Source organism: Scomber japonicus, chromosome 18 (assembly GCF_027409825.1).
Source record: "Scomber japonicus isolate fScoJap1 chromosome 18, fScoJap1.pri, whole genome shotgun sequence".
Classification (NCBI taxonomy): domain Eukaryota; kingdom Metazoa; phylum Chordata; class Actinopteri; order Scombriformes; family Scombridae; genus Scomber; species Scomber japonicus.
Window position 1 is genome coordinate 11219706 of NC_070595.1, and position 15759 is coordinate 11235464.

Sequence of the window (15759 nt, forward strand, 5' to 3'; positions counted from 1 at the left end):
TCTCTTCCCACTTCTGTTTGGAGCATCCCACAAGCAGAGCACCAGTGAAAACACATACATATGATATATATATAAAATTCCTATACATATATATCAAATTATGCCTGTTTTCATAGAAGCTGCAGCCGGACAAGGACTGAATTGACAGCAGAGTGAATCCATTGCATGAAAAATTGGAAGCAACATTTGCCTAAAAACTGTTGCATATTAAGAGATTTTTTTTATCCATTTTTTTCTCAGTGGGGGGTAAAAAGACAAAAAAAAACATTGCAAAGGGAAAATTTGAAAACCTGGCAACTGAGTTGTTGAACCAACAACAATAACAACCACAAAGAGCTTCTGCTGCAGTCCTAGATTTCCAAGGGAGCTTCTTTTGAAAACAGGATATTTTTTGATCTGCCCTCAGTGCCACACCGCTTGGCTGACGCATCTCCACTTGTCTCTGTTGTCCGAATGGGCTGGGGAATATTATTCCAGCGAAGCTTGTGCAAGTGCAGAGGGCAGTCCACAGGCTCTCTGACCCCACGCTGATATTTCCTCAGCTACGACAAAATCCCACAGCCCAGCTCGGGCTGAGAGGAAAGAAAGGGTGAGGTAAGTTGTAGGAAAGAGAGAAAGAGGCATTAAAGAGAGGATAGGGGGTAAACAAAGAGACACAATCAAGAACTGAGTCAAAAGAAAACTAAAGAAGGAAAAAGAAAACCACCAACGATCCGTTATGTGGGACACTCCACTCCACAAGTAATTCCGGCACGTTTATCTTTTTTTCTCGTGTCTTGGCTGCAGCAACACGAAGGTGTTAAGATCAGAGATTCAGTATCACAACATTAGCCCTCCCCCCTCTTCTCCCTCCTCTCCCTATACGCCTTAGCACTTGTAGGACAGGACAGAGCAGGCTGATAGACAGAGTACCCAGCTGGTGTCCTGGCTCTGTTAGAGATCCTGGGATCCTTGGGATAGGAGGGGTTTCAGAGGAGCGTGCGCGTGGAGCAATAGCAACAGGAGCCCTGCACACACTGAACACTAAAAGCTACTGGACTCCTTGTGTGTTGCTTAAAAGCTACAGACTTACACTGACAGAGCACTGTCACCAGGGGGATTTGAGCTGTTTGTGAATGTGTGCGTGAGAAAGTGTGTGTGTGTGTGTGTCTGTAAGACGAAAAAAACGCCTCAGGTGCAAGGGGAACGCTTTTGGACCGTAATCATCATAGGATATCAGCTTTTGATGAGAGCCTGGACTCATGTTTTAAAGAATAGTTAATACCTGTTTATTCTTTGGCTGGAAATTGGAAATACATATTTAATACAATTTGAGAAAGAATATCTGATATCACTCATTAGAGACTGAAATTCTGGAGGTACAAGGCAGGAGTAACGTTCTTCAAAGTGGACCAAGGTGGCAGCAAAAAGATGCCCACCACTAAAATAAAAAAGCTGCCTTTGAACAGTGACATTGAGAGTAGGAGGATGATAGACGCAAGTTAAGCTACGAGGGGCAAGTGGAGGAGACAGACAACTCCAGTGGAAAACAACGCACTCAGAGTTTTCCTGGACATCAAAAACTGATTTCACTCCAGCTTTGAGCATTTAGAGTTGTTTTCAACTCAGGAATAAGAGAGGAAAAAACCTTTCATGTGGAAGCCCATGACTATCTGGGAGTTTGAGAGGAATCTTCTTTTTCTGCTTGTGCCATCAGGAACCCAGAGTTCTCACTTTCACGGATTATTCATCCACTCAGCAGGGGGAGCATATTGCTGGAAATGCCAGAGGCAGGAACACGCCCTCTTAAACTGGATTTCCTCCGAGCCACTGGATTTGGACTGGTCTAAAACCTCCTCTGCTGTCTGCTGATGACATATGGCATTGTGAAAAGGTGACGTTTCCTGATATTTGAGAATATTTATTTGCTTTGATAAACACACCTACACACATACAGTACAGTGAATTACCAGGGACTGTGATGTGTCTGTGCATGTGAGTGCCTGCTCACAAGGGACTCATTCACTCCAGTTAGGAGCATGTTGAGATGGGAGATTGATTTCTTTCACTCACTTGTTCCTCTGCCTCTTGACGGCAATTTAGCTCACTGTAACTGTGTGCAGTAGTAACTCCCACAACGGTAATTGAATGCTCTTTATTTTTCCTCCTGGCATGAATACAAGCTCATCTGAAAACTCCCTGGATGTATCCAAACTGTTGTCTTCTCTCACTAATATCTCAATAATTTCTCTGGATGAGAAGGGTATTTAACTTATATATTTCTCTGTTGTTTTTTTAAACCTAGGAGCTTTAATTTTGGCCTATCAATAACAATTACACATCAGCACTGAGCCATCACAAGACATTGGAGTACAGGATCCAAGATGGCCACCAATATGCATCCACTCTTGGTGAGCTTCTCATTGGCCATTCTTCTGGGTTTGACATCTCTGGGTGGACTGAATATGCGGCAGTCAGGTCAAGCTTTGGCCCAAGTCTCTACCAGCAACCAGACAACAGAGCCTTCTATAATACCAGAAGCCACATTGGCAACACCAACAACAGGTGCGGACGACCAAACATCTCCAAGCAATGGTGGCCGTTGCTGGGGTTACTATGATGTCATGGGCCAATGGGATCCACCCTTTAACTGTAATGCAGGTATCTACTTGTTCTGTTGTGGTTCCTGCTTCTACCGCTTTTGCTGTCAGTTCAAAGTCCACAGTTTGGACCAGACTTCCTGTTCCAACTATGACACACCTGTCTGGGCAAACACCGGACGACCAGCGGCACCCGTCACAGAGGTCCAAGAGGAACCAGACCGAGATCGGACCCATATGATCGTGTATATTATCTGTGGAGTGGTGGCCATCATGGTGTTGGTGGGGATTTTCACCAAGCTCGGGCTGGAGAAGAGTCAAGGAGGACAGACTGACATGACCAACTCCAGGTAGGAACTGAGAGAGCTGGGTGGATGTCAGAATCAATTAACTCATTTACATAAATACGTGTCTGAATCTCATTCAAAATCAGACCCTAATGACTTTCCAACTTATTTACATTTATTGTCCACAATACACATTTTCTACATTTGACTTTTCAAACATCTTGTAGAAGAGAAGGGAAAATATTTAGTCAACAGCAGGAGTAATCAGTTACATTACTTGTTACATTACCTTTAAAGAGGATGTATCATGCACATACCATACTGCGGTCTATCTTTGTTTCTGGAAGTGTCCTGGAATATATTGGCATGATTTACAGTTTGAAAGACTATTTTTGTTATTATGTAGTCAAACTATAAATCTGTCAAATACATCAATACATTTTTAAGCCTGAATCCAACCTAGTACATGCAAGTTGCAAATGTCAGCAGCAGCGGAACAACTTTAGCAACAAATGGACGAATGGATGGCCGTTCATGGGCATGCATGAACAATCTGTCAGTTTAGGAACTTTGGCTATGCTTAATCTAAACATCCTGCAATACCCATCCTATATTATAAAAGATATATAAATAACAGAAAATTACAAAAAGCATTTTATCTCCCCTTTAAATAATTTGGAATCACACATCATAGCGTGGAAACAGAAAACAGGAGTGGTTTAGATGTACAGTATGTATTAACCATAAACAGCTAGCTTAATGTCAGCTTCACTAACTGCACTTAGCACAGTGAAGCTATGGGGTTCTAATACACTTCAAACAAAAAACTCTGCTGACTAGAGGGTGATGTTAGCAACCCTGCTAACAACATTGAATACAATAAATAAGTCAATAAGACAACGTTTGGGTTACTTAGGGTGACCATACTTTCAAACCCCCAAACCTAGACCCTTAAGTGTACTGCAGGTTAATGCATGCACTTATACATGCACCATAGACATTTTCCATCATAGGGGACAATTATAATATATATTTGAAAAGCTATAACATAAAAATAACTTTAATTTACATCTTCACAATGCTATGCCACAAGCTGGTCATTAGTTTACAAAGATTAAAACATCCAAACAAACTAAAAAAATCATGATTGCAACTCGTTAATAGCAAAAACCGAGAAAACGCCTTTAAAGAAAGTTACTTTTAAGAAGATTACTGGTTTATAGTTTTTCGTTTTCGTGCGCAACCAAAAAACATACTCTTGCAGTGTGTGCAGAATGCAGCATTATGGTTGCCGGGTACTTTACAAAGGAACGAGTAAGCCTCCTGGACTCCTTAGAAAAGAATGACTCTTTTTGACATGACAGCTAACTGTTAGCATACGTACAAATTCCTACAGAAAGAGCCGTCATTGGCTAGCAACAGCCTTAACAACACATTGACTGACACACATACAGAGAAATCAATGTTGAATTCAGACATGCGGTGCATTGTTTATGTTTTCATATTGGATGAGTTAATAATGAATGTGACAGAACATGATAAACATCTATGTAAGTGCTGAAAACAAGTATCATTTTATAATTATTATTTTAATTGCGGCAAAAACTGTGACAGTTTGTCAGTGAATGTTGAAAACCGCGACACTGAAGTGTTTTACAGATATTTGTCAGGACTTGGGACACACAGCTTAACGTCTGGTCACCGTGGGTTACTACAGTTTATCCTCCTTTAGTAGAGGCTAACTGTTTTCCCACACCTCAAACTAACAAGTCACCCCCACTTGTCAGATCATCATATTAGTACTGCGACTAACTGCAATGTAATTGTTACTGAAAAAGTAATGCTGCTTCATAGTACTGCATACAGAATCACTTGAGAAAAATCTGAAATTTGATCTGCATAGTCAGTTATATAGCACTGTGTTTCTATGTGTGTTAATGTAAACGTATGTATAGAGTGTAAAAGGAAGCAAAATGTCTGCATGTGTAAATGTTCTTGTGGTCTGTCTGGGAATATCTCTGTGTATGTGTGAGAGGGTCACCAGCTGGGTAATGAATGAAATGAGTGAATCACATCGGGGTGATAATGAGTGTGATGTCTGTTTGTAATCATGAGGGTGCAATGGGCAGAGTGACAGAGCAGCAGAGGGAGCGAGTGAACCGGATGGAGGTCAGGAGGGAGGATGCTGATTTTAAAGGACAGGTGTTAAGTCAGGTGAACTGGGAGGAGTTTTGGGTAAAATTACAGCACCGTTGTATTGTGTTTTCTTTGTATTGGTATAGCCGTTTCACATTGATGGGTGATTGATTGTGCTGTGACACAACTATGACTGTGGCAATGTTTGGCCTTCAGTGAACAATGAGAAGAGAGAGGGTGGTTTTTTGGAAGGGTGGAATATTGAGCCGATCTGACTGGAGTACAGCCAACGGCTAATTCTAGTGCAGGGAACAGGAGTGTGTGTTGGTGTCTGTGTGTGAGAGGGGGAATGAGAGAGACAGTGTGTGTGTGTGAGTGTGCTGGGTGTGACCAGTCAGCCTATCGGGTGTTAAGAGTCGGACCAGGGGGGCTCTTTTAAAATCCTGTCATTACCGGATCTGCTCTCAACCTTCCAGAGCAGGAGAAGAAGGAGAAGAGGAGGTGGAGGAAAAGGAGTGGTTATATGGGGAAGGAGGAAGAGTAGGACAACACTGGACATCAGCACTCATTAATGTTATACTGCACTGAGCCATAAAACAATGAAAGCTGGCAGCTCTTGGCACATTTTACTCCTTTGGATTAAATGAATATGTGGGTTTTAATACTTGAGTGAAGTGATTATTTGAGGGGTAGTTCTGAATTCTAGTTGGCCGTCTTCACCCGATACAGGTCACACTGTCAAAAGAAATGTTCAGCATTTGTCTTGAGCTTTTCCCAGAGGTGACATATGTATGCCTCCAATCAGCAGGACAGATGTTGGCAAGCATCTGTCCTGCTGAAGTGTCCTAGAGCAAGACACTGAAACTCTACTTGCTTGACCGTTCATTTTGACCTTCGTGGATGAAAACAGGTTTGTTCTCCACGTGGTAATAAATAGGATAGGCCATTGATATGATCATTATGAATCCTCTTTAGAATTAAGTAAACAACTTACTACAAGTTTGTTCATATTAAATCTTGAGTGTAAGCTGGCAAAGAGGATGAGTGAAGGACTATTCATTAACATACAACACATGTTTTACTGGAAAACTGAAAAGATTGAATTGAATGCTGACATACAGTACAGAGACCTGAAGTGCTATGATATTGCAAAACATATTACAGCATTATATTTTAACTTAACTTCTGAGTGCACAATGGGACATTTATGCAGGTAAAAATATATTTTGTATGCAGGTAAGTTGTAGTTACAGAGATATTCTGCAAAGGAAAATGGAATTGAAATAAAAATAAGTTGAAATGACAGCACAATGGAACACTTTACATGCAGAGTGAGTGTGCAGTAAACATGAGTGACAGAGATTGTCATTGTGTGCTTAGGTAGATAAAAACAAACACATTTGATTTTTGTTTGCTTAAATTTCTCAATATAATACTGTATATGTGCTTGCAAAAAAGTTTTCTTTGCTCAAAATCTTTTATTTAATGCTCAGAATGGAGGCATAATTATATTTCAATAGAAGACTGTGATGCTTGTTTAATGGATTGATCAATTGTAGCAAAAGTTTGTGTCTTTTAACCATGACAGCAATGTTTTCCCAATCTTAACCCAACAGTTTTAGTTGCCTAAACTTAACTGGATCTTTACCATAGAAATGACGGATAAGATTTAAGGAGTTATATGGGGTTTTGTTTTTGGAAGTTTCTTTTTCTCATTTCAGGATAAGGACTTCTTCTCTATAGGACTAATGTTTTTAAACCATAAAACAGTTGTCGAGCAGTCGTATTTAAGTGGTGCTTTAAAAAAAAAGAAAAAGTTCCTGCTTTGTAGTAACTTGCATTTGACATTAATACAAAAGAGGCACTAGTAGTGTGATGAAGCTGGATGGGGTTTTTTCTAACTTAAAAAGGGTGCTACCATGGCCTTGAAACCAGAGAAGTGTTTCTTAACTCAAAGTAAAAGGAGAATGAAAGGGTGACAGTGTGACAACCACAAGGCAGAACAGAAAATAGAGGATGTGGGAAACATAAAGAAAAGACAGAGATAATGATACTAGAGCTAACCACTGTATAATGTGACCACAGATCAGTGATAAAACAGACTGTGAAAGGACAGTCCAGATAGTCCATGGGGAAAAGGGATAGAAGGACATAAGGAGAAATTTATACAAGAGAGTAGGAGGTGCTGATGAGTGAAGGGCTAAGCTGTTGTAATTCTGCTGATTTGCCATTGAGAGTTGTGGATGGCTGGTTAGCTTTGTGGTCAGGCTGCATGGATGATGACTGTCTGAGCAAGTCTTTTAGAAAGTGATAAAAAGACATTTTCATTCTTCTGGGCTTTCTTTGAAGAATGCCTTTGGACAATTTCAACATATACTCATGTTTTAACTTTAAGTTTTTGGGTTTTTTTTTTTTTACTTTCAAGATGGAGCTGCAGTTCTTGCTTTCAGGGTTGATTCATCCTTTGATTTTCATCTTTTTTTGAAAACAAACATTAGAGAATCCCTCCACACACATTTAAAACTATATAAAATGCTCTTTTTTCAAATTATAGTGTTTCCACAAAATATGTTCAGTTACTCAGTTTTGAATTCTATGGTTAGGTTAGGTTGGATCGGGTTTGATTGGACAATGTCTTGGACGTCACCACAATCAGTTAAGTAAGTAATGAATTAAGTTAAATGCCAACATCCAAAGTGCCAAATTCTGCAAATATAACACACATGTACAAACTCAGTGAGGACTGAGGTAAGGGAGTGGTTCTGTATGATTGTGTGTATTAAATAATTTACCAATTCAACTTGGGACAACTGATATCTTGTATACATTTGTGGTGCCTGGTAGCAGTCTGAAACTCCCTCCTTAGAGAACCAGTTCAAACTGTGGGTACAATGGAGGGGACGGATCACTTGCTATGTCAAGACCTTTCTTTTTTTGTATTCAGTACTGTACATGCCTGACGGTTACTTGCATCAGTGGTTTCTCTATGATTTCACTGGCCTTATTAACCACTCTTGATGATTCTCCTTTATGTTTGACATCCAAGTGTCTGTGCCACGTGACCATGTTAAAAGATAATCCACCCAATTCTTGTACACCATTTCAAGAATACTCTGAATCATCCTAAGCTTCCTTCATACGTATAACCTTAACTTGCAAGGCATGAGAATCCATCTCGTCAGGCTTCGAGTTATGCACGTGTGGTTCAGGCCAATTAACATCGTGAGTGGAGCTGCCTTGCAGGGTAAGATGGTGATTGACAGCTCGTTCATCTAATCACCTGCCAAGTATTTTTTGAAAGTGCCTGCCCTTTTCCAAACAGTTTCCATGGATGACTTCTCAGTTCTTTGTAGCAAATAATCTGGTGTCAGGTTAGGTATAACCACTGCAATAACTAACCCTTTCAATAGGTTTGGTTTTACCCATGTTTATCTCAAGAGCACTGACAACAGCCACATCATCAGCCTATTTAACTAAGCTAAAATGTTAGTCTTGGAATCTGAGCTCATACAGTAAGTGTACACTAAAATAATAGAGGTGTTGAAAGATGTCATTGTGGTCATTTGTATGGAAGTTTGATGATTTTAGAGGCAGCACCTTGCACACAAATTCAATGGAAAGACACAAATGGAAGCAAACAGGCGGAATAAAATAAGCCAAAACACATCTGTCTGAGTTGATTTTTTTACCCTGACCCTAGACTTACCTTGAACTTCATGACCAAGCTTCATAATTGTACTGAGAGTACAAAAAAAGGAGATGGTGAGGAGAAAATATCAAAAACAATAGAAACAAAAACTGGATTTCCAGGTAAGGAATCAGTCTAAAATAGAGCAGTAACACACAATCCATGTAGTGGCATGTCCTGTTGCATTGACTTTAAGTTATTATAGATACAAGAACCATCACATTTGAAAATATAAATGAAAATCAATATGACTAAAGAAGAATTTGAGACCCCAGTTATGACCACAGTGCTCATTAGTGCTTAACGGATAGTTTGATGCCACTGTTTGTCCTGTGCTGAGTGGATGTCCGAGATTCTGTATCTACAGGTGTGTGTGTGTGTGTGTGTGTGTGTGTGTGTGTCCACTCAGTGCACCCAACAAATAAATCCAGCCACAAAGCTGTTTAGGTGGTAATGTGCTGAAACCTTGGGTCAGGCAATCGCAACAGTCAGTGGTGCAATGATGTATAGCACAAAACACACATATGCATGCACGCACACACACACACACACACACACACACCTCTCATTATAACTGTACAGTGCCCCCTCTGTGTCCCCCTCCACTGCAATGCTTCTCATCTCCCAAGTGGCTGTGTTTTTTGTTTTGCTCTGTTTGTCTGTTACTGTGTCTGTTATGTGGAAAATGCTGCAAAGCAAAATTAAAAATGAATTACATCCTTTGATACGTGATTTAGCTGTGGGAATTAATTTTTTTTTTTCAATTAAGACCGGCTCAGCTCGTGATATTATGAACCGCTGCTCCACTTAAGGTAAAGAGGGGATAAAGAGGGAGAACGAGGACAACGACAAACAAAAGCAGCATCTCAAAGACTTGCATCAGTTAGGCCACTAAATATGTAGAATCAGCATAGCTAACATATTGACAAGGCACCAAAAAAGCTCAGTGCAGCACTAGCATCATCTTGGGTGCCCTGTCATAAGACCACCATGCACAATGAGGCTGTAATAATTGGTATCGGTGCCACTAAGGTGTTATCCAATAAATATTCAGCACACCAACTGCTAGCTCTAACTGTAAACACTTGTACAGCATAGCTAAAAACACAGCTAGCGTTGCATTCAGCTATTTAAGCTAATACTTTATCACGTAAATAATCTGAATGTATGGCATAAATTAACACCAGAATCAAGCAAGCACAGGCTGAATAAACAACCTCACATCTTAACAATAAATACTATATTATATACTGAATACACACATGTCCAGAAGTGATATGGATATAAACAAAAATAATTAAAGAATTCTGCATTAGCATAAAGTTATGTTGATGACGAACTATTATCTTGAAACTACAGGAAACTATTATAACTCACCTAAATCGGTAAGTTTATAATGATTTACCTTGGTAGATACACATACTCACACACACACACACACACACACACACACACTCACACATACAGTATGTCGCTCTCATCGCCTATAACAGCATCGTACCACTTATCATAAGTTATTCCACTGAAGAGCCATGTGTTCAAGGGCAAATGCGATTGAATGACCCACTGGGGATCTAAACAACCATTTCCGTGGGCCACTCTATTCCTTTACTGTATTGTGTTTCATCAACAGTGCTTTTTATTTCCTTTATTGTTCAGCTACAGTGGCGCTTTTCATCATAGCCTGTGACAGGTGTTTATAGCGGAGAGATAAACATGTGCACACAGCTCCGCTTTGCTGGAGCAGTTACAGCGCTGACCAACATTTCAGTGAGCTGTGTAGTCACAAGTACGGTTGCGAAATTCCGGGAATTTTCAAATTTGGAAACTTTCCATGGGAATTAATGGGAATTAACGGGAATAAACCGGGAATTTACTAAACTGAAGGTATGTTCTTATTAGGGAACTTAAATATAGTTGTGTAAAATAATATTTTAGCATAATCCTGACTAAAACAACCAGATATCATGCAGTACAGTTGAATATCTATGCTATCACATGCTCACATAGCACACTGTGCTACTGAGCTACTGAGACCACGCCCCCTACATGCACTGTGCATTCCTCCATCACATGCACAGATGATTTCTGTAATTCTGGACCACACTTTTGAGCCCAGAGCACACAACTTGAAGCCAGACTTTTGAGCCTGTGGACTGCACAAAGTTCATTTTTGAATAATATTTAACTCCACGTTCATGTTTTTGTTCTGTTTGATTGTTCAACTTGATCATGTTCAACTAAATCAGTAAATCTGTTTAAATTGTATCTGTTTTAATTGTATTATTTTGCTTATAACTAAACAATTATTTTTGCTTAGATATGATACCTTTCCACTAAATTACCCTCAATTGCCATAAATTCCCATTTAATTCCCATTTAATTGCCATAAATTCCCATAATTCCCATGGAAAGTTTCCAATTTGGAATATTTACAAAATTCCCCAACTTCCCATGGAAATTTACCGGAAACTTTCCAGAAATTTTCCATCCCTTTGCAACCCTAGTCACAAGAAAGCTTATTTTTTGAGTGTGTGTGTGTGTGTGTGTGTGTGTGTGGGGGGGGGGGTGTTAGCATAAATCTGATCATGAGTTGCTTTTTCATATAAAACAAAAGTTTACAGTTCAGTACAGTAGGTACCACAAAGATGTGACAATGCTACTGATTAAGAGAAATATATTAGAATATCAAATAAAAAGACTTTTTCAAACTTACTTTGAGCATCGCAAAGAAACTCATTGATGAAAAATGTGTCTTCAGGCCTCAGAGTGCTTATTTCACCTCTATTGTTAGAGCTGCTGCTATTCTCACCTTGCGCTAACTAACAAGAGCTTGTGTTTTTCAGAGAAGCAGTTGCCTTATTAAATCAACTTCCACCCTCTGCGCTTAATCTGAACCCAAAAATAAACTCTTTGATGCTGCAGCAGTGTAAAACAGAGACTTTGACCCTCCCTAAGTGCAACTCAAATCAACAAGGACTTATTATTTATGCTTTTTTATTAGCTTATTACTATTTTAAGGTGGGGTTGATCACAGTGAATACTTTCAAGCTGTGCCCCACCACAGTACTTATAAAGCCACATATCGACATATTAAACATTTCATTACTTGACTTCACTTTATGCTTTGGCTTCCCCTTCACTTTGCCGCCTTCTCTGCTCTCAACACAAACACACTCCAAGGCCAAAATGATCTCAGGCAGTTGGACCCTAAAAGTGATTAAAACACCACATTTCCAGCACTAAAACACACACACACACACACACACACACACACACACACACACACACACACACACACACACACACACACATTGGCTGACTGCTGGCTTTCATGCATCAGTCTGAAAGTTTTCTTTTTACGCATTTTACTTGTTGGAACACTCATATGCAAATAAGGGGTTTTAAAGGTTTTAAGTAGCACAGACGGAGTAAACATCACAGTGAGGCACAGCACAGTTTGTCATATGCAGGTAAAGCATTCCTGTTGTAATAGAAATCAGATGTGGTGTGTTGCACATGTACAGTAACTGACTCAAAAATAATAGATGGTAATCAAATTAAATCCTTTAATTCACTGGCTGTCTCTCATGTCTCTTCCAGTTCTTGTTTATTTCAGAGTGATATTAAGCATGATGTGTTTGTGTACAGTATATATGGTATATGGACAGAGGCGTGTTTTTCTACCAGAGATGACTGTTGTGTTATGATTGTAACTCCACACCATACCCCGGTGCAGCAGAGCTCAGCGAGACAGATTGCTGCAGAGACCTGAACTTCCTCAGCTCAACTGTTGCTGCAGTGGCTCCACACCAAAACCAGCTGATCTCCATCCTTTCTCTATCCCATCTTCTGCCTCATCATATTCCTGTGCATTATTTCCATTTCGTCACCCTCCTCCTCCCTCCTTCCTTCCTCCTTCTCCTCTTTTTCTGTCTGCCCTTTACAAATTTCTTATTTTCCCTCTGGTTTTTTCACCACATCTTCTTTCTCCCCTGCTCTCTTCTGAGACCTCATGTATAAAACATTGCATGTGCCAGATATCAGGCTTAAAAGAGTGCATGACAGATGGACAGATTTATGAAGAAATTGACATATTACTTTGCATATTTATAGAGTATTTGAATCATCCCTGTGGACACATCATGAAAACAGAGGAAATCAATGGAAAAATGAATTATAAAATGCTAAAATAATACTGTAAATACTGTAAAATATAATAAAACATGCATTCTTTCTTTCGTATTGCATAATAAAAGCAGCAATCTTACTAGTAGGATTTACCGTACAGCTATAGATACATATCAGTGCGCATTTAGTAGAACAAGAATGCAGCCGGTCAGGTCATGATCTTCAATGTAATCTGTGGAATTTATTACACATGACATGTTTGTTCCCTGTCTTTAGTCTTTCAGGCAGTGTCTCCTACTAGGTAAGATAAATAAGAGTCTGAAGTACTGCAGTCTGAAATGGAAATACTTAAGAAAACTTAAGAAACTTAATGTTCCACTTACTGCTGGTGACACAGATAATTCTCTGATATTAAATGCTGGATGCCACAAAACGTCCTCCGGCTCAATGAGTCCAAATCTGAGGTCCTTTTATCTGGTTCCCCTAACCTAACCTGACCGGTGACTTAAAAAAGAATCTTAGGAACATGTCCTCCAATATTAAGCACTCTACCTGCATTTTGTCTGATTTTTGACTTTGAGCTTTGTTGTTTTTTGTTTGTTTTGTAGTACAATCATCCTTTCTCCAAATTAGGAACATTGTAATCATTTAATTTTGAACGTTGAAAGTCGTCCATGCATTCAATTCATCAGGACTACATTTTTGTCATTCCCTGTATTCAGGGCTCAGCCAACAGGCCATTTCCCATCTCCAGCTCATTCAAATCTCAGCTGCCAGACTTTAAACACATTCTGAGATACCAGACAATATCACTCCCATCCTTTTGACACTATACTGGCTATCTGTTAGGTATACAATTGATTTTAAACTTATATTAATTACCTTTAAAGCTCTACATGGCATTGCTCTTACCTATATTACCTGTTTACTTGTACCCTATGTGCCTAGCTCTGCTGCCTGCACTCCTCAGGTAGGACCCTCCTAACTGTGCCCACCTGCCTTGTTAAGAAAGGTAACCGTGTGTTTTCTGTTCGAATGCCGCAGCTGTGGAGATGAGGAATTCAGCAAACTTTTAAATCAACTTACTTTTACAGGAAGGCTATTTGTAACGGTTTTGAAAAGTGCTATATAAATAAAGTTTATTATTAGTAGTATTATTATTATTAGTAGTAAGTAAAATACATGACATCAAATGCAAAATATTACTTGCAACAGTATTTGAGTAAGTGTCCTTAGTTATAGTAGATACCACCACATGTATTAATCAACCCTCGTTCACTTACAGTATATTTATACCAGATTTTAATCAAAACACCCACATATTCACAGCATGTTTCACATTCCATAAGTGGCTAAAAGATAATATTTCCCTTTACGTTGAAAAAAAGAAAAAATACAGATGAATGAAGAAAGATCTGTGTGACTTCTGACTTTGTATGAATATATTTTATTCAGTCAAACAATGCTTTGCTAACTCCTTAGAACTGGGTTGACTGTGAGTATTGACCGTGTATGTGTATATGTGTTACATTATGTGTATGTGAGTGTGTAAGTTTGGGTGTGTGTATGTGTATAGCCTAAGTCTAGGAACATGCCGTCCAACGTGGGCTCCATTTTCACTCCAGTGATCCTGGTAATGGTTTGTCCCAGTGTAGATTGACGCTGGCTCCAAGTCGCCCTGACAGAAAATCAACTGCTTACATGTAGCTGTTTGCTGGAGCACGCACAGTAGCAAGCATTACCACTGTCTGTGTACTGTAGCTGGTCATCTCCCCTTCTCCTACTCTATCTATCTATCTATCTATCTATCTATCTATCTATCTATCTATCTATCTATCATTTTTATTCATCCCCACCTCACCATCCTCAGCTATTATGCATATCTTCATTTCTTTGTAATCTGTATTTCAATCTTCTTCCTTTAATATATTTCTGTCAGAAAAGGAAAGAATACTGAAACATTTCACTGAGGTTGAATTACTATTACCCAAAGAAAATAAAGAACCCAAATAACTAGTGCAAGCAAATTAATACGTATTGATTTGAAATTTAAAAAAAAAAATACATACAGTAACAAACGGTTATTAAAGTTATTATTACAAATCCCTTCTAGAGACACTGATTGACAGTAGTCCATTCTCTGTGTTTGTGCACTGGAGGCTTCAAGTTCCCATATCACACTTGTGTACGTTGAATGGGCCTGATCCTTAAAATCTGATTTTCAATTAGTTTAGCAAAGCATAGTTTGATACTTGAAAGGCAAAAACAAACAAACAAAACACATTTAAGTTGAGAATGGAGGGAGACAGTACATTATAATTATTATAATGAGTTCAGACCAGATAACAAAAGAAAGTGGCACAGCAAAATATATAGTGTATCTGTTTGTCTTTGCAAAATACATTATTTATTAGGTGCTTGTGGAAGGGAAGTCACAGGGCTAGCTTGTGAACTATCGATGCTAGCAAGCTAACCAGTAACATGCTAGCGGTAGTAGCTCTCTGAGCTTGTTCCTATTTTCTCTGTACAGGGCAGTTTTCTTCCTCCCTGGTATTCTGTTATCAGGATTGTATATCTTTTAATTTAATATAGAGTTACTGAGGGATGGAATTAAATATCTGAGCTATAGCAAGCTTGCTAACGCTAATGTAACTTAAGGGGCAATGAAGTAAGATGAATGAAAAGATGATTTTGTTCTATAAACTCTTGTCTCATAACTGTCTGCAAACCATCCCTCTTTTTTTTATACTGGCCTTCATTTTAAAGTGTGTATTACATTCTCTGTCCACGCCATCCCTTAAATATCATTCTTTATTACAATCATTCAACATGATTTCATCACTTTTCTCATCATCACGACTGTTGCCAATCAGGAACAAAAAGGGAAATATAGCCCTTACTTGCCTCCGTTTACACAGTAATTTCTTACAGGTAGTTA

General features: G+C 39.1%; 1 protein-coding gene across 1 annotated transcript in view; it reads left to right on the forward strand.

Annotated features, from left to right (window-relative positions):
* Positions 1-2363: 2363 nt before the first annotated feature.
* Positions 2364-15759, forward strand: part of LOC128379095 (protein shisa-8) — a 93016-nt gene continuing 79620 nt past the window's right edge. The window contains exon 1 of the mRNA XM_053338718.1: positions 2364-2929. Coding sequence (XP_053194693.1) covers positions 2364-2929 — 566 coding nt within the window. The remainder of the gene's footprint in view (positions 2930-15759) is intronic.